At 39.3% G+C, this 19,890-nt stretch overlaps 1 protein-coding gene across 1 annotated transcript in view; it reads right to left on the bottom strand.

The window, feature by feature from the left end:
• Positions 1-815: 815 nt before the first annotated feature.
• DOCK8 (dedicator of cytokinesis 8) overlaps positions 816-19,890 on the bottom strand; it is a 95,543-nt gene continuing 76,468 nt past the window's right edge. Inside the window, exons 35-48 of the mRNA XM_074570115.1 lie at positions 19,018-19,152; positions 16,998-17,150; positions 15,782-15,940; positions 14,903-15,003; positions 14,282-14,474; positions 9,846-9,989; positions 8,821-8,952; positions 7,904-8,038; positions 7,275-7,364; positions 6,667-6,903; positions 5,893-6,036; positions 4,728-4,834; positions 3,698-3,865; positions 816-3,073 (exon numbers count right to left, since the gene is read on the bottom strand). Coding sequence (XP_074426216.1) covers positions 3,010-3,073; positions 3,698-3,865; positions 4,728-4,834; positions 5,893-6,036; positions 6,667-6,903; positions 7,275-7,364; positions 7,904-8,038; positions 8,821-8,952; positions 9,846-9,989; positions 14,282-14,474; positions 14,903-15,003; positions 15,782-15,940; positions 16,998-17,150; positions 19,018-19,152 — 1,962 coding nt within the window. The 3' untranslated portion in view covers positions 816-3,009. The remainder of the gene's footprint in view (positions 3,074-3,697; positions 3,866-4,727; positions 4,835-5,892; positions 6,037-6,666; positions 6,904-7,274; positions 7,365-7,903; positions 8,039-8,820; positions 8,953-9,845; positions 9,990-14,281; positions 14,475-14,902; positions 15,004-15,781; positions 15,941-16,997; positions 17,151-19,017; positions 19,153-19,890) is intronic.

The raw sequence follows: 19,890 nt of genomic DNA, 5'->3' as shown, positions 1-19,890 counted from the left end.
GTGCTGACCAAAAGCACCCGCCTTGATGGTTCAAATGTGTTCAAAACATGCTGGCAGGATTATTCATACTTCTGGGCATTATTGTTGGTCTTCTCACAGCTGGCATGGGCTCCTTATATATGTGTGATGTTTGCATGCTGTCAGGTGTGCGAGTGTGTGCACACCCCTGATTTGGATCGGCTGTGCTCTGCTGGGCGATGGGGCTGTGTACAGGCTTGGCACTGCTGGTCACAGCCCACCGCTGTGCTGTGCAGCGGGATGGGGCATGGCCAGGGCGGTGAACAGAGAGAGAGAGATGTTCGCGCTGAGCTGGAGGATTCCAGCCCCAAAAGGGTTAAGTGAGCTATGGTGAGCTCCCAGCTCCTGTGGGAATCTCTGGACCTGGACGGGTGTGGTTCTGTGCCTCGCTTGCTGGTTCCCCTGTGACAGCCTCAGTAGTTTAGCCCTGGAGCTAACTAGTGTGGACACATGCAACTCTCCCTAGTCTTGAATCACTCAGATGGCGTGTCGTTCAAGAATCAGGCATGTTTCTGCTCTACACCTACACATTGGAAGAAGAAAGGAGGGCACTTCTGTCACTCAGCTTCCCGCTGCCATTTTTCATGGACACAAATGAAAAAATAAGTTATGAAGCAAGTTGTTGCCTATTACCTCTGCAACAGACACTATTTATCCTAGAGACAGACTGACACCTCCCTTGCCGAAATCTTTGTATTTTCTGCTGAATGATGCTTCTACGAGGGAAGGTTGTTCCTACTGGAATTTTATTTCCAGCTGGATTCTATTGAGGTATAAGGTGTAACACAAAGACATTTCTGAACACCCTGTGAGACAGCTGCTTTATTGCAAAATGAATATAATAAAGTAGAAAATACACATAGTTTAACTCTTGAAAGAAATGTACGAACCACGTTTCATTTGTAGAAGGGACAACATGAGCTACAAACTGAGGGCAAGACTGGCCAACTGGTTGAGGGGTGCTCAGCTTGTAAAACTCGAGTGAGGAGTCCTTCAGCATTCATATTATCCTGAGCATTGTTTTAGTTCAAGGACCACGCAACAGGAAACACTTCATTGCTTTTACCTAGTATATTGTATACCTGTAGCAGTTTTTTGTTTACCTGAGGTTGCTGTCATTTAGGCTGTAAAGGATAAGCATCTTGTAAACAATGAGGTTGGATTATGGGGTTGACAGATGACAGTATTCTGACCTTCCTCCTGAACAGGCTGTTAAAAACAGTAGATAAAGGGCTAGGTTCCCATAGGTAGAGATCTCATCCCTTCAAAGCTTTGGGAAATTAATCATCTTTTCAACTAAGGACTGTTTCAAAGTAACCTGAATACAGGGAAGCCACTCCATGGAGGCATCTTTTGCTTTGAGCTTTTTGTATCATTTCCTTATGTGCTTTGACAGAATAGTTACTCCTGACTATTGCATCTAACAATAGTATGAATGAGGAGGGAAATGTTTTCTTACACTCCAAGTGCTATGTAAGTACAGTGTTTATTTCACCTATTTCCACATCTCATCTTGTTTGATCATCCCTGTGAATCTTCTACATAGCACATGCAAAATCTGACTCACTCAGATGTCAATGAAGTGCTGGGAAAATTCATATTATCAGATGCAAGGCTGCAGATGACCATAAAAAGTCAAAATGTTTCCACTAACAGCAGCAGCCTCAATGTCCTTTATACTTCCGGAGCAGAGTTGTTGCATTTAGAAACACATGGCATCAGCTCTGAGAAAGTTCACTGTCATTTTTTAAAATTAAGTACAAAGGAAAATTTTAACATTAAATTCTGTATTTGGGAAAATGGCATTGCTTACTTTAATCAGCATGAACCCATAATTTCCAAACCCCTGAAAAGGTGGAGGGAAGGAAGTCACGTCAATGGGCGCTTTCATGGATCTTTGTTTCAAAATACAAACATTATGTGGTAAGTGTGGTCACAATACAAATTGCGGCTCTGCCACTGCCTCACTAAATGAGTACCAAAGTCCTGAGTCTCTCTCTCTCAACATCCTAATCTGCAAAATTATAAAATTTTTTCCTTACTTCAAAGAAGTGCTGTAAAGATTATTTAGTAAAATGTTGCTAATTTCTCTTAAGCTGCAGTAAAGCCCTAGTGAAGTGCTTTGCAGGAAATCCTCACTGTGTGCTTCTGTAGTTAATGGTGGATAAGGTTATTTACATAAGAGCATTTTATAGTAAAAGAATCACTCATAGCTTAGCGTCTTCTTTTTAAACTATTACCTGTTAGCTGTGCTAAACATGACACTGATTATTAAGAAATCCAACTGCAAGTCAAGTAGTACTCCCTATACTTAGAAAAAAATTAGAAGACCTGTAAGAATTATTTGTTGCTACTTCTTGCTTTCCAAGCTTTGGTTGAGAAAACTTGTGCGGAACTCTCCTTGCAGTTAAGGACCGTGATAGAAACTGGTGACAGAAACTGATTGAGGAAATTATTCTTTCCTGCAGCTCCAGCTTAGCAAACACTGAGCAGGGGACCATGTCCTTCCTCATTAAGACAGCATTTAAACATGTGATTGACTTGCAGAATGTACTCTATTGCCAAAAGCACATGGGTAAATGCTGTCTTGGAAAAGGACCATAAATAGACATAATTTGTCATCATCTCTTTAATACATTATTTGGATTCACAGAACACCTCAACCAAACCACACAGAGTTGTATCTGTTAGCTAGTGATGACTGACCTCATGCCACTGACCACTCTAATGGTCCACTCCTCCGCATTATGTGTTTATTTTACCATTTATGCAAAAGTAACTAAAAAGCATCCCCTTTCTTTCCAAGTCCTCATAGGATGTAGTTGATTAGGAGTCATCCCCCAGTTTTCATTCAGTGATCTTGTGTAAATGCACACTGTCCAGAAAGCACACATGCTGACTTGTGAAAGATTTCTGGTTTCATAGATGCTGAATATCCCATCACTTCTGGCTTGCAGCATGATGCTCTTCCTTGGCCAAAGCAGCTAGTTCTTAAGTGCTTTGTGAAGAAGTTTGGGCATCATATTTCCTAAAACTGTGGTTTCGAAAAGATTCCCTGAAATGAAATGGATCCATAAATAAAGTTGTCAAATGAAAAAGAATCCAAGAAATACCTGCCTTGTGAAGAGGAGCAGCTGACAAATCATCAGCTGAAACATGTTATGTGTTGGCAGGTCAGAGGCATATTCCTTCTTCTGCTCCCACCCCACACTGGACACAGTGGCTTTGTGAAGAAGTGTATATTCATAAGCAAAGAATGTAAGTTAAGACTCTTCTGTCTCAGTCATGGAACTAAACTGGATTATGTTATCTGAGAGTGAAAGGATCACTCTTACTTCATGATGGCTAACATCACATGGTGCCATGTGTTCAAAACAAACACATACCTGTTCTATCTCCTTCTTGGCTTCATATGTTGAAGAAATGGCAAGATGTTTCCAATATCTTTCATTAGGGTGGGGGGAAATCTTCTCTAATGATGTGTTAAAATGACATAAATCCCTTATCCCAGGAGCAAGCAGCACAGTTAATACTACATTCAGCTCCAGTGAGAGCCAGCAGACTTCTGGCAGTGTATATTATGGCCTGTTTTTAGCTGCTAGTACAACTGCTTTTCTTCCTTGCAGAAAAAGGCATTGTATTTGTATAGCTACAACAGATAACCCTGCCCTAACTGTACCTTGTGCTGTGGACTTTCACTACAGGTTTGTACAGCTCTGGGATCTTCCTCTCAATCATGGGCCTAAGGTTCTCCTTCAGCTTCCCGTAGTTCTTTCTGAGCTCTAGCTGATATTCCCGCTGGTCAGCAGTAATAAGGCGCTTGTTTTTCTCCACTGCTTCACCACACCTAGGCAAAAGAAAAGAAAAAAAGGCATAACATGTATCACCTAGTTCTGTTAAACTCATGGACTTCGTGTTAGGTAATCTGAGTGGCCAAGGATACATCTCCTCTCGGCTAGGTATTCCTGTGATAACTTGTCAAGTCCAAAATGATAATGAACTAATAAGAACACTCTGTCTTTTCCAAGTACACAAATTGAGGTGATATTTTAAGACATTAGAAATGGATGAGGGAGCTAATAAAAAAAAATCGACTGCAGAAAACTGAGCTACCTTCCAAGTTACTGTAAACAGATGCAATGACAATAGCAGAGAGTACAGTCTGTATCTTCTGCATAAGGCTCATTTTTATTTAAGTTAAAGTTATCCTTCAGCAATTACGCTTTTTTTGGACTAAGGAGATGAATATCTTGCTATATGAGTATGCTTGTTAAGATTTAGAAACATATCTAAAGCAAAAGCCATATCTGGCTACCACTACCAATGTATCTGCTTGTAAGGTAGGGTCAAATGTTTTCTTATGAACAGCTTCCTACATAAAAATGTCATTTTATTAAAAAGAAAATCAAGGCAATAATCTGAAATGCTTGATTTCTGTAAAATATCAAAAGATAAAACAAAGAAAAAAAAAGATCTTAATTTCTACATAATTAGTTTGAAGTGTTAAAATTTATTCCCATTCGGGATGCAAAGCCTACCAAAGCATCGATCATGAGCAGAGACAAGTCTGGACCAAGTGTCTAAAGCGTGGAGATGCCAGGATTTATGATGGTAACTTGAATAATTAATTACACAGTCATATTATCGTTGCATTATTGCAATTATTTTCTTTATTGATGCAATTCAGCATTTCAGTTTGTTTTACTGACCTCATTATAAACTCCTTGAAGCACAACCTCAGCTTGTTGTGATGTCGATAAAGTTTGGGGTCTGCTGGAATTTCAGCCAGGAACACTTGTGCTACCTCTAGCGGTCCCTTATAGGAAAAACACAGGAAAATGTCAAACACACCTGCTTAGACGGAAAACGGACCACACGTTTGGTTAAACTGTTATTTCATGAGCAGAATTATGAAAGAAAAGTCACCATAACAGGATGCGGGTTTGCTCCTTTTTCCGCCTGATTTTTCCCTTGTTAAGCAGAGTTTTTGCCCATCATATTTTATCCTCTCCTATTTTTATTTCTCCTCCAGCCCCACAAAAAAGGTAACAGACAAATTCTACTCAGCGGAGAAGAGATGGGGCAGGTCTACTGCCAAATCTGGTTACATGAGAGAAAAACAGATCCTATTTGTGGCATTACAAGACCCAAGGGAGTTAAATAAGCCCAGTGCAGAAAAGGACCCCTCTTTCCAAAGCTTACAGCAACGTGTTACTTCAGACTAGAGGCTTTGGTTGATGAAGAATCTGAAGAAACTGAGAGTATTTAGGCTTTCAGCAAAGAAAGCAAGCTCTGTGATATTGTGGATAATGTCAAGTTTTCTCTCAGTTATGTCTTCATTCTTTCATTTACGTTTTTTTTTTAACTGCCTTTTTTGTTAGCAGACATATTTAGGCTATAATTATTGTACCTCAACTTTATTTTGGGGCACTCAGGTCTTGACTTCATGTATTTTCTGTGAAATTGTAAGTCTGTGGTTGTCCCACAGCAGAATTGTTATTATTATTCCCATTCCCCAGGGATACACCTGGAGTGAACGAAATGGCTGAGACGGCTAGCGTGCTAGAAATGGAAAATCCTTGGATGCATTCAAAAGGCCTCCAGGGCCACAAGGTGCTCAGATGCCACAAGGCGCTCAGATGCCACAAGGCACCTACAATCAAAGACAGCACTTCCATAAGCACCTTCACCAAAAGCATATCTAATGAACAGCATACAATGACTAAATATCAAGGGATGAAATTTAAATGCACATTGTGACTAAATGTGTCTGACTAGATGTACTTCTTCCAGTGCAAGAGATGAGAGCAAAAAAGAAAGCACAATGAGAAAAGTATGCAGAAACTTTTAATCTGGTTTATTTGTATCCTTTACCTGATTTACAGTGGCTCCAACTGAGCCCTGCAAAACCATCTGGAGCATTTTGGCATCTGGTGGTTCTTGGTTGGTGGCTGCAGTTAGTTCCTGTGTTTTTTTCCGCATGTCTTCAATAGCAACTTCAATTGGGGTTAAAATAAACTAATGGAAATGGAAGAAAAGATGCTTCATTACCTGAATTATGCATGCAATTGACCTGTTTTAAATCTGGCAGTACAACTATCATTCTCCTGTGCCAAAAGCAGCAGTTGTGAAACCCAGGAAGACTGTTTAATCTAAATGTCATCTTGGTAGATGCTGCATCTGATCCAAAACTCATTGGCATCTTATCATTTGCAAGAATAGGATTTGTATCTGACTTCCTGCTTGCATAAATCCATTATTATTATAAGTTACTGACTTCATGTCTGAAATGATTTTGCACTTCCTATCTTTATAAAGCTTCCCTGCCTCTAAACCAGCTCTGAGCCCAATTTAGTTCTTTGACTGTACTTTATCAGCTAGAAGTACAGCCATAAATAGAGCTCCACGTATCCTCCTCCACAGCATTACAACCGAGAACTCAAAAGAACATACGCTCACTAACCTCTCTCCTCCATAGTAAATACCCATCTTGCATTTGTCTACCCATTGTATGCCATTCCCATTTATGAGAATAACATGTGGGAAATTCAGCCTTCTTTTTTTTCTGCCAAGCATAGAATTTGAAAATCTCACCCAGAAACTCCTTCAGCCCTTGAGAAATTAGATCTGTCCTCAAAACCCAATTACCTCTTCTTTTTGGATGACATTGATTCTAGTTTTGATGTAGGGGAAAGCATGCATTGTGGTTAGGATGGTGTTCCTCTTGTATTGCTCGCTAAGTTCTCCTCTGGGGCGCCCATCCATGGTGAAAGGTGTAGTGTACATGAACCGACAGAGGTTGAAGTTCTTCTCAAAATAAGTTACCCTGTCTTTCATCTCATACTCATCAAAATACGGCTCCACAAAAGTAATTTGTATATATGCCTGAGAAAAGAGGGAAGAACCATTGCAGTACTTTACAACCCAAGAAAAGTAAAAGGAATGGCATATATGAAATAGCCTATAGTTCACATTGGCTAAGCACGGTCTGGAAGTGCACTGAGCTGGAAATCCTTCAGGGCTTATTCTCTTCAGAGCTGACAAAACTTGCCTCCAGGGAAGGCACAGCTTAACCCTTGGGATCAGAGCCACAGGAGGGACCACACATCAGAACTTCTAATTTCTAGACTCTGTGACAAGCTACCAAACTAAGCCTTCCACAGAGGCTTTAAGGACATCCCTGGGCACAAAGATACAGCCAAGTTGGGATTTTTTTTGTGCCTTAATGTTTGAACATAAAAGTTTCAAGGGGATACCTTATTGGGATCCAGTTTTCTTTTGTCTACAGGAGCAGAGTCCTTAATCACTTCCACAGCATCCTCCCCAAAACACTGGCCATAAAATCCCTGGAAAGGAAACAGAATTATCCCAGAGTGTTTTTTGTCCTTAATATAGTGCTAATGATCTGTATGCCTCTAGGAGAAAGGAGAAACCATGACAATTTCTGGTCTCTGTGCAGTCAGTATACTGATTCATGAATTACAGTTGGCCAGGATAAGGCATCTTCTGATGAAGAAAGATCAGTGTGAGTTGCTTACAAAAAAGCAGAACTCAAGGTAAAGTGATCAGAAGGGAACCATGAAAGAAATTCCATGAAAAATCTGAAAAGATACCAAAGCAAATATCTGGCATGCTCAAATCAAATAACTGAATATGTTACAGGCCTGCCCATAAGAGACATAGCCTCAAGAGGATTGATCACTTTCATCATTCTACAGTAAAAAGGGCTACAATGGAAAGGATATACACAAAGGAAATAATGTATGGTACAAATCAGTTTGTTTCTGATTTCTATATAGCAATAATACTATTAGAACTGTGTGGGTTCATTAGTAGGTATGACATAACGTTGGAGATCATGTTAACACAGTGTTTTTTTCTTTACCTCTAATCTGTGAGAAATCTCAGGAAGTTTGGTAATTGCAGGCTCCTTATAAACAAATTCCTGTTCGTCCAAGTCCCCAAATTTGGATCCATAGAAACCAACACGGAAGTAAGTTCCAAACATTCTCTTTTGACCCTAATTGGTAAAAACAAGGAGGAAATTTACTATGACCTATTTTTTTTATGTAAACATTGAAGTATTTGGATGCCTTTTTTTCCCAACTGATATATAAGAAAATCTACTAATCCTACATTTTCCCTATTTCAGAGACAGTTCTATGTATCATCAGTGCTGATGGATTAGAAGCACATATTCCTGAAGGACAGCATACAAATTAAGGGGATATTTGACTGAAATCTAATTTAAAATTTAGGTTAATCATGAAGTGATTTTTGCAAAACAAAATAACTTCTTTTTTAATTCCATTGGATACACATTAACAAAACTAAAATTTCACAATGAAAATTGGTAAGAATTTGAAACTGACTAGAAGGCAATAAGATTCTTCTGGAGAAAGAGAAGAAAAGAGGCAGTATGAGTGCTGAGAATTTAGACAAGTTTTTGTATTTCTTCTGTTTTATAACTGAAAACACTAGTTAATTGAAAATTAAGTTTATTTTCTTAAATAGATATGGCCAGGTGGAATCATGCATGTTCTCATTCTAAGTTTGACCTGTTCAGCTATTTTTCTGTAACTTTAAATCAGTTTTGTATTCATCTCTGCTTTTTCCTACGGAGAAGACAGAACCTCTTTTCACTGTAGACTACCCTTTGTAGGTAACCCAAAGCTGATGGAAGCTTTTGTTAGAAAAAGGAAATGGATCTATTTCACATGAACAGTTTTATTATCACCAGTCTTAAACAAAGAGTGCAACCCATCAATGTGTCTTGCCAGCAGTGCCTTGCTTCATGAGTACCTTATTAATAATGCTGTCAAAGGCCTTCTGTAGCTTGCTGTGTGTCAAGGTAAGCTTCCTGAAGTCTCGATGTGCTTCCAGTATGGGGATGACAATTTTGTACACCTCGTTCACAGTTTCATACAATCCCCCCTTGGGAGAAAAAAAAAAAAGGAAAATAATAGAAGAAAATAAATTAGTCCTCATGGACTCTGAAAAGAAAGTACATCTCCATTAATGCCTGGCTGAAAAGAGGATTTATGGGATTCATTTTTTAATCTGCTATGTTGGATGTTTTAGCTTTCTAAAAACTAGTAATAGTAAATGGGTAGTTCTGAGCTGCAAACACCAACTGGATCTAATTTGGATCTCTATCTGTTGGGCTCTCAAGCCTACATTCCTGTGTAAAGCACATGGTTTCTACTTAGGGGCTAGAAAAGTCTACACTGCAGGTAAGCAGAAGGAAATGGATTTGTTTAGCATGCGTAGTTCAGGGCAACCTGCACTGCATATGGACAAAAAGAACACAAATGATATCTTCAGAGATGCTAAATTATATATCCTCTTTAGCACTACAACAATATGATGACCTATTTAAGTGTTAACATCATGACTCTTTACATGGTAAGTGCTGGTGGTGGTGGTATGCTGCATAAAAGCACAGGAGTAAATCTCACGTGCTTTCTAAAATCTATAGTTTAAGCAAGATTTTCTTTTTAAATGTACTATCCCATGAAAATACCAACTAAAAGGCTTGGTTCATGCCTGGGACACTCACTTTCTGCTGATGCTGCCTGTAGTCTGCACAGTAGAGGTGGATATATGGCTCAGCTAGGCTACCTGAGAAGCCTAGCTTAGGCAGCCTGGCTGAGGTGAGGTTGTGTCATCCATAAGATGTGTCTTATGTCAGCCATAAGATGTGTCTCTGCCTCTTGTTGTTTGCAGTGGGGCCTGGTTTAGCAGTAAGGCTTTGTTTCCTCATACGCAGGAAAATAAGATATGGATCTGGCCCAGAGACCACCACTGTGGTTTTGGCCTTCACTCACCGTGCTGAAGAGCTCTGCTGCTTGTTCCAGCAGCCCTACCAGGCCACTTTCTGAGAAATACCTCCCGGAACATATACCATCTTCATCTGGAGACAAAACGTCATCTGAAACAGCAGATTCCTCCAGTGCGTTGGACGAAATGTTCTAAAATACATCAGAGCAGAGAAATCAGAAACCTAGATCAACAGTCTATCATAGAGATTGAGACAGAAACAGTTTCAACATATTTATATGACAGGAAGAAGACTGAGATTATACAAATGCAGCCAGGGGATACACAGTTAAATTTCGTTTAGAAGCGAATGTAACATCATAAATCTCTGCAGATGGCAGATCAGGAGTTTCACTACAAGAATCCTAAACTTACTTTCTTGCCTCAGGTTTAAAAGGCAGACACCTGTACGTTGCAAACTGGCCTCCCTCCGGTGGCTGGATTTCCATGAAGCTGCAATGAGCTCCATCTCCCAGCCACAGGGTCACAACCAATGTGCCCTTCCCGTTGCTGGCGCCTAGGGATGGGAAATTCCAAGCTGCACCTCCTGCCACCTGCTTGAAGAAGTTGGACTTTCAAGTTGTTGATTTGACTTTTGCAAGCAGAGGAGAAGTAGGACACAGACAATATTCCTCTGAAAACTGCAATAATTGAACGCAGCTTCTTGTTTCAGCTCCTGACATATTACACCTTGATTCTGCAGAATTTACTTGATTTCTTGTTAAAGTTATTGATCTTATTGTGTGTTTAAATAAAACTAGATAAAGTACACAGTGTCAGTCACTCTTTGAGATTCTAGACCATGAAATAACATGTCTGCAATTCTTTATGATCCCTTTGAATAAATGACGCTGAGTAGAGTCAACATTAAAAATTTTACAGTACATAGAAATACGTGTAAATAAACATTAAAATATGTGTACATACAGTATGGAACTAGCATATGTAACTTTCAACAGCAGCAAAAATGCTAAGCTTCGATTTGCTAGTAATTGAAAGGAGTTAAATTAGTGTCATAGTGTCTCACTTCAGCAGAAACTGGCAATGACAATCTGTCTGTGTGCAGGATAGATGCCAGCTGGCTAGCTAGCTAAGTCCTTAAAGACATCTTTATAAAATGGCAGAGACACTGAGGGCTGTTACTATTGATCAGATTTCAGATAAAGAATTGGCACCACACATCACTAGCAACATGGGACTTTCCCCTTTGGGTTTTGTGGATGTATTTATTTCTCCATGGGTGAAATTTACTCCAGCCGTGCTGCCATTGCAGTGTCTAGTCTGCACATCATGTCAGCTCCACTGGAAGGGTGAGCACAAAGCTCAGGACAGCATTAGCAGGAGTTAAGAATATGTCTGAATTTCAGCCAGAGGGAAAACTGCAGCATGTTTTAGCACACCAGTGCCACTTTTTATCTACCGGACTCATTGAAGATAATGATTTCAATGAGAGTTAACCTCCTTGACACATACCTAGGCCAACTCATACAACCCATGCTGCAGCTCAATTTCTGGTTTTTCCTTACTGTGTTCCCCAGCCCTTACCACCATGTTAGATATGGCTAGGGTAACCTGCAACCTAGATCCCTAAAAGTGCACAGTTGAATTAGGCTACTGCTAAGCCCAGGCTAATGAGCTGTGTGCCTCAGCAGGTAGACACACAAACTAAGCCCTTGTCTGTGATAATATAAAGTGGCTTTAAAGTCATCCTTATGCAATTCATACTCTAAGTCCGCCTTAACACTTGCAAAGGGGATTTAGCATAAACACAAATTAAGCTTAAAGGGAATTTCACTGAAAGTGATCCCATTCTGATTTTGAGGGATAGTTTTGATTGCACAGAGGGAAGCATGTACAGTTTTGTCTGGCACAGTAAAAGGAAAAGTGTTACTCTACTGACAATCAGTTTTCTGGACACTAACAAAGTCACTGCAGAAGACCTAGGTCAACTGATTTAATCCTTTGCTGCCTCATTTTACTCATCTGTAAAAAGGAGATAACACTTCTGCTCATCCAGAACAATTTTTTTTAACACACTATATTATCCTCACCCTAAATTACACAACTAAATGTATATCACCAATATTAGTTAATTTCATATCTGAGCTAAATGAAGAAATGGACACAGAAAGAGTCAATGAGTGAGATCTGGAACTCCAGGTAAAGCCAAGACAGTGTGAGTAGTGTTTCTCTCTTTTATCAAGGTCATCTGAAGAAGATCTTCACAGGTGCTACAAAACACCAATCTGTTTGTAAAGAATGAGGGCTCTTCTCTTGAAAGGCTTTGTAAAAATGCAAAGTGTTATTATAGTTAATTATTGTTATTGAGCAAACTGAAATTCAAAATTATGCTGTCAGATAAAGAGTTGTGCAATTGTGTTTCTGGTCATTAAGGCATTTTATTACCTCTCTTCTATGAAGCAACTGTTCCTTTGGCATATATGTATATACACAAGCATTTTGATGACAGAGATTGATTTGTTTCTTTTAAACTTCTAGGTTTTTGCTTGCCTAGTTCCTTGTAGCATAGACTTCAGTTCTCTAAAATGACTGGAAACATACCCATTCATGACAATCTGCATAATCTGGGGGCAATGGAAGGAGGAATTGCATTAGGGTCAAATGTGTGAGATTATAAGCATTCAAGGCAGCCTAGGAGCGCGATGACATTGGAAAGGGAATGCAGATTTCAGCTGTATCTAAATGATGATAGTATGCTACAAGTAGGGAGAAAGTAGAAAATAGAAGCAGTGAATGGAAGTTAGAAGTTAGGGAGTATGCAAAACTGATAAGGGATGCAAAATGGCAGAAGTACATATCAATGCCCAGAAGTTTAGCCAGTGAAAAGAGTATATACAGCTATCTTAAAAGTAAAGGAATTTAAGAGTAACACTAATTTAAGAGTAACACTGGTCCATCACCTTGTTGCTAAAGTGGAATTGCAAATATGCCCAACATACTAAACTCAACGCAAAATGCCAAATGATTCAATCATGTTCACATTTACTATTCTGAAGGGGAAAAAGTCCCCAGGTGGTGTGGTTATTTACTATTCTGAAAGAAAAACAACAGGTGGTATGGTTATATCAACAGATGATGAATGTACCAACTAGTAGTGTTAGCCATTTAAAAATCAGCTGGACCGTAAAATGTGTTCCTCAACAGTCCAAAAGAGATAAGTAAAAGGGTATTCAGGCAGCAAATACTGAGTTGCCATATGTTTTAGAAAACTGGGGAAGTTCCAGAGGAGGTAATATGCTTTGGAGACCACGTTTTTTAAAAAGTAAACAAGATAAGCAGAGAGTGGCTGGTTTATCAGACTGCATCCAGGACAAAGTGGTGGAAATACTGATGCAAAATTTTACTTGAGAAAAAACTAAAGGTATTGTAAATAATCTGAATCAATACCAGACTGCATAAACCTGATACTTTTAAAGAGATTGCAATCTCATAAAGGCAATAATGCCCAACAGTAGATGTCTATGCAAACATCTGAGTTGATTCTGCAAAACATTTCCACTAATTAGTTGGAATGATTCATAACATTGCAGTAAACGCTCTGTAAATGAACAGTGGTCTTCACTAGTCTTAGAGAATAATGATAAAGGACGAAACATCAACACATGGGAATATTTTAAGGGTTCAGCCATTTCTATTTTTAAAAAGCAGTAAAATCACAGAATTTGCACATGAAGTCAGTTCAGGCAAGGTTAACAAAAACTGCATAATCCAATAAACTGCATATAAAAATCTACATTTCAAAATGTCTAAATCTAACAACAAAGAGTTATGCTTTCATCTATGTGATATAGAAAAGGAGTGAAAAACAAAACCCAAGAAAACTCCCTGGAAAAGATCAATGTATTACTGAGTAAAGAGCACAACAATGCCAAAAGAATCAGTGGGGTCTTTGGAGAGATAAACTGAGAGATACTGCCCAGGCTTAAAGAACTTCTGGGACATTTTTATTTGACTTCGATGTGGCTGTGTGTGGACTATGGTGATTGTGTCATTCATCAATCAAAAGGGCGTTGGTTAGTAACTGGAGGACAGTCGAAGGATTGGAGAACACGCCTAAAAGAACTGAGTAGCTTGGATTACCTAAATCATGAGAAAGATGTTTGAAAGATGTATCTGTCACTGTTGATAAGTAACAGCCCTAGGAAAAGGCATGCGGTAATAGAGGGGTTCTACTTAGCAAACAAGAGATTACAGTATCCAACTGCTGGAAATAGAAGCTAGACACAGTCAGATACTAAAGTACCAGTTTTCATCAGTAAGGATAAATCATCGGAACAATCTACCACAAGTGGTGATGGATACTCTGCCATTGTAACTTTTCCTCCCCGTACATGCACTTCTATTCTGCTTAACACAAGGAGTACACACACCAGAACAGGCCATCCCAGCCTTATGCTGTCAGAGCTTGGGAGCCTTTTCTTACCTGAAAGCTGACACTGCCTACTGGGAGATAGTTTCGATCTTCAAGCATGCTGAGGTACTCTGCCACCAGTGCTGCAGCGTGGACCAGACACATGGCTGCTTCTGTGTAGCACTTCCTCTTGGTGTGCTTCTCTGCCATGTTTTGCAGCCAAGTCAGCCTCAAGTCAGGTGATGTCTGGTATCCTTTGGCAATTCTAACAACACATGGCAGAAAGGAGGTGTGAACAATCACTTCTTCGCAAATAACAGAAAGAACCTTTATAATTCTTCACCTGGGCTGAATGGAAGGAGGCATCTCTCTCTTTATTGTGTATAATTCACATAGCACGGGGCAAAAGAAACGGTTAGGCGGGGGTAGCCAGGATACACAGGCACAATGAGGAGAGTAAAACTGTGGAACCCAAGACTCTTCAGTGTTCATCAGTCCCTGACTCCTGTCCTTGCTCAAGTCTATGCCCAACTCCCAGGGGCTCCACTGCAACCTGGGCCCCCTGTGACAGATCAGCTGTGCTAAAGCGGGAATGTACACAAGCACAACAGATAGAGGCTCTCCCTAAAATGCACAGTTCTTTTGCTCACCTCACTGCAGAATTTCCTCAGTAGCAAATCTAAATGGATTCACCTGTACATGAGATCCATGAGCATCTCCGGGTCTTCCTGAAATTCCCTCATTTTCACTGTATCTGACAGGATACTGTTCAGATTACACAGCAGCTCCTCTACCTGGAGTAATACAAAGATCAAAATGCATTTCTCAGGTGTTTATTTTTTCCCTTCTAGAAAAATAACAGCATCTACACCAGATGAAGTTACTCTACTTTAGTCCCTCTTACCCAAGGAAATGTCAGGATGCTGAATTGCTACAAGATATGTTTTTCCAACTCTATTCAATGCAGCAAAGACTCTTAGCATAGTAAATTTTATACACACATTTTAATGAATAAAAATGAACTGGAGTCCTTTGATTTTTTTATTTCTGAATGAAAAAAACCCAAACCTATGTGCTAATGTTCAGCTTTAGTTGATCTGTGATCTGATAACAAAGCAGATGTTTTTGTAAGTCTTTGGCAAAAGCTGAGTTACTGTAAGAATTTTAGCAAAACATCTGACAGTTGTCTGAAATGTTTTCAATTATTGCTGCTGCCACCTTATGAACTGAAAAAGGGAGAGAGGTTTCCACGTTGCCACTTGTCTGAAAACATAATGAATCAAATTCCATCTTGGGAAACTTACAGGGTACAGTTCCTGCTGGGATCTAGAAGAAAGTTGTACACAAAGCTAAGAGATGACTCTCCTTTCCATGGAACTTCTTAAGAGTTTATTCTATGGAATTATGTCCTCCATTTCTTCCCCGCTTATTGTTGTGTTAGAAATAAAATCATGCAATAACCTTTGCATCCTTATTTTCATTGCTTTGGAAGACCAAGATCTAGGACTTGCTCCAAGTGCATTTCTATGTGAAAGTTCCTAATAAAAGCACAGATGTCATAAAAGATTTGACCTGAATGGGAAATGGAGTTGCTTGCATATCCGCATCTTCCTCTGCATAGGCTAGGATGGTTCGTAAGGATCGTCGAAGGAATTCCTCATTAAACTCAGGTGATTTGCCAACCAGAGAGGCTAGTGACATGGTCACCTGCATCTTCACTCTTGCAAAATTCTTTCAGAAAAAAAAAAAAGGCATGAGAGAATGATGGCGGCCCTGCACCATGCATACCAGTTCTTACAGCTCTGCCTAATGTATAAACCAAACTCAATTTCTCCTGCTTACACTGAGTGTGTTAAATTCACTGCTCACATGAGTAGCCTCTGGTGCATCAAAGCCAGTCCTGTTTTACCTGGTTAAGACTAATTCTGACATGTCTGTACTTTGGGATAAAGATATATCTTGTAATATATAGGGGAAGCACCTCTTTCCCTGCTCTGCACAGACCTGTGGGTGTGTAGATCAGGCCACCCACAGAGGAGAAGAAGAGGAAGCAGGACTTGGAAAACATTCTGGAAACAGGTCTGGGAAGCAAAAGGCCTCTGGGGGCTTCATGTAGTGAGGCACTATGCCTTGCTGATCATGGTGTCTCAGAGGCACGTTTTCCTCCTGCAAAGCCAACAGTTTTTGTACATTCAAGGCTTTTAAAGTAACAACTAGGGAAGAAAATGCTGTGCAAGATCAGATGCTACCTAAAATGCTAACGTCTAGCCTTTCATGCTAGGACATTGTGAACCTACATGCACAACATACGTATTTTGCTCCATACGTGTTGTAAGAATCAGAGTCTAGTCCTGAGACCAAAGGGCCAGCAAAGAATTCCCATTAATACAAGCATACAGTAATTCTATTGAGGTTGTCTATGCATTAGAATAGAACTAGTCTAAGTAGTTCTGACACAGGAGTGAAAAAAAAACGTGACAAAATGAAGAGTATTGCTTATGCATTGTATAGTCCTTTCTATCAGACGCCTAATGCTGTTGCATTTGAAGATGCATTTACAGATGTTGCAGAAAAAGTCACATTTTCCTAAACAAAGTAATAAACAATAATTAAAACTACTTTACCCCCTACACTTCTAGCACTTCTTCTGGCTCAAATGAGTGAAACAGCGTAACATATGACTATTTATCTGTAGATGCATTCTATTTGCTATTACAACTTCAGTTTAAGTTTCAATTGATCACAAAAAAAGGTGGCACAAAACACAGTGCTGTTCTCAAAATCTTACACTGGTAGAGCTGAAGCTGTATCTCATGAGGAGATAAAGAGTGGCACAGGCTTGAGTCCGTGTAACATCTATGCTGCTGCTGCAATGATGGAGAACTCTTTGACAGAGGTCAGCACATTGTTCGACCTCCTCTTCAAACAGGAAATCTCCAAACTAAGGGAGATAGAGAAGAAAACATTCATTACTCTAGTTTCTGGCCATTAAAACATCATTAGTTTAGTGCATAAAAATCACAGGATTCAGACAAAGACTAAAGTTAGCAAAAGATACATTTTATACTTTTTTTTTTTAATTTGGATTCCTGATTCCTGTGGTACTATAGGTTCCACTTTCAAGCTTTTCTACAGAGAAGAAGGGTTTGAAAGTAGGCTGTGTTTTTAGAAAAAGAATAGCAGAAAGAGAAAGAATAAAAAAATTTCTCAGAGTCCCATGGCTTTAGGAGCTTTTGAAAACATCAGGTATTGCAAAATTCTTAGAAGCATGGAGAGTTCTGTTTTCAGAATATATAATTGTTGATGAAACATTCGAATAATTTCTTAAGCATAAGGAGCAATTACTAGCTTTTTGCACCAATGCCCTACCCTTCCCCAGCCTTCCAGTGGGTTCTTCTTCCTACGGTAAGCCACAAAACTTCCACTGCCCATCTTTCATGCCAGATCCTCCTTTACAGCTTTTCCACAATGCACCTAGCAGATAATAAACCCAGGTGGCAGGATATCTGCCCTAAGAAACTCTCACTGTACACAGTACAGAGGCACCAGTACTGTATGTACATACGTAGGACTGATAAAGGTGTGTGAGCAGAACAGGACATTATTTTTCATTTGCAGGCCCATTTCCCAATTCTCAACGTTTCTTCAGCCCATTATCTCACTGGTTTATGTCTAATTTATATTACAAGCCTGCTGGTCCAGGGTTCTATTATTTTTATTTGTAAAATAACATCTATATACCCACAGTGTAATAGATATAATTGGAATGATTGCTTCATAAAATACAGAACTGAGTCAGCTTAACTAGAAGATCTATGCCAATGAGAATAACGATTGCTTCACAAAATTAATTATTGCAATTGGAAGTTAGCTTTCAAAGATAACGTACAATGAAAACATAATTGTGAGCTTCATAACTACTCAGATACCTACCCTGTAATTAGGCTTTGTCAGCCAATCTGCATTTGCCAGCAGACAGGCATTAATTGGACAGGAGTATCCTGTTTGTTATTTGCATTTTAGAATGGGTTAGGGGAAAAAAAAGATTTACTGGATTTTTCCATTGTGGAAACTTTTTGTGAAAACCGCTTTTCTTTGTAGGATAATAAATCTTAAACAGATTTTAGAGAGTCCTCATGAAGCACCTAACCCAATACGACTCCTATTATAAAAATGTTGGGTCAAATTCCGTCCTAGTATATATTTTGATTTTTTTTTTAAATTGGTGATACAGAAATGAAAGAGAGATTGGGATTTGTCTTAGTTTTCAGGCAGAATGAAGATGAAATCTGTCAACATCTTAAAATCTACTTAGAGTTTTGGAATCTATCTTAGAAGTAGAAACCTAGAATGATCCCCCTGATCTCTGATGAGTTAGTTTTGATTTCTCTGCTGCCCAACTGACTGGAAACTAGTCCTGATGATATAACAATTTAAGTTCGAATTTATGGAATCTGCAATCCTCGTCATTCAGATTCATAATTAAAATCAGAATGTATTTGAAATATAATAGGTGGAGTGTTTTACCTTTGTATTAGTAAATCATCTATATTTACGAGTAGACTGCTAAAACCACAGGATTGTTCACATTCAGTTATTCCATTTTACATCTTCAATGAAACAACTTTACAACAGCTGTAGAAGTCCCTTAACATTGCTATAGGTATACATTTGTATTTACATATGCAAAATATATTTAACAAATGCCAAAGGAAAAGTGTTAAGTGAATACACACAGCTCTGCTCTAAAAATGCTGCTCTAATAACTTGATTGGAAGCATGAAAACATCAGTATGTCAATAGCATACCTTAGCAATGAGTGCTCTGAGTGTAGCAAAGCAATGAGTCAGGTAAGTGGTGCTCTGATCACAGCCAAGAGAATTTACCAGGACCTTCAAAACTCCTCCCAAAAGATTGTCTCTGCACTCTGCTGCAAAGCTTGCCTACACATGGAGGAGAAAACCAACAATAACTGAGGTAATTCAGTAATGAACTAGCACATAGGAACTGAAGTTCTGCTCTCCTGTCCAGGAGACATATCCAGGAGTTTAGAGATTGCAGTTTTTTGATTTGTTAACCTCTGCATAATTTCAAAACATTTTTGTAGTGATCAGGAAGACAGAGGGGAAAATGTCCCAAACCTTTGTCAATGTCTGTAGAACCTCCAATGCATTTTTAAGCTCAGCCAGCTTCTGCAGTGACTCTTGAAGCTCTGTCCACCTTCTGTCCAACCTTTCATGTACCTTGGATCAGGAAGTGAATCAAGGTGGCAAGCACCATCCTTCCCCTTGCCCCCTCATGCTCCGATTTCCCGGACATATAGTCTAAACAGACATACTGGTATGCTCTGGTTAAACCCAAAAACTAAATAGTGGGGAGACTAGGTGCTATGAGTGGTGTCATGCAAAAATCATGCCCAGTACTACAAGAGTCTAGTACCTAAATGCTTTTCTGCTAACAGGTTTTCAAGAACAAAGTTTTCTCCTCACTATCTATGAATAGGCATGTTGCTCCAACAGTAGTATTCCCATGCCCACGAATTTGGAGCGCCTCTCCTAAACTAGGAGACCATGTTTGAGCAGAGTCAACTATAACTATCATGGTTCCACTGTTGTCAAAGAACCTGTGAAATTTTACTGCATCTGACTCCTAGAAGTAAGTTCTGCACATTGCATTGCTCT

This window comes from Larus michahellis, chromosome Z, assembly GCF_964199755.1.
Source record: "Larus michahellis chromosome Z, bLarMic1.1, whole genome shotgun sequence".
NCBI lineage: Eukaryota > Metazoa > Chordata > Aves > Charadriiformes > Laridae > Larus > Larus michahellis.
The sequence above is the reverse complement of the archived record's forward strand: the minus strand, read 5'-3'. Positions and strand labels throughout refer to the sequence as shown.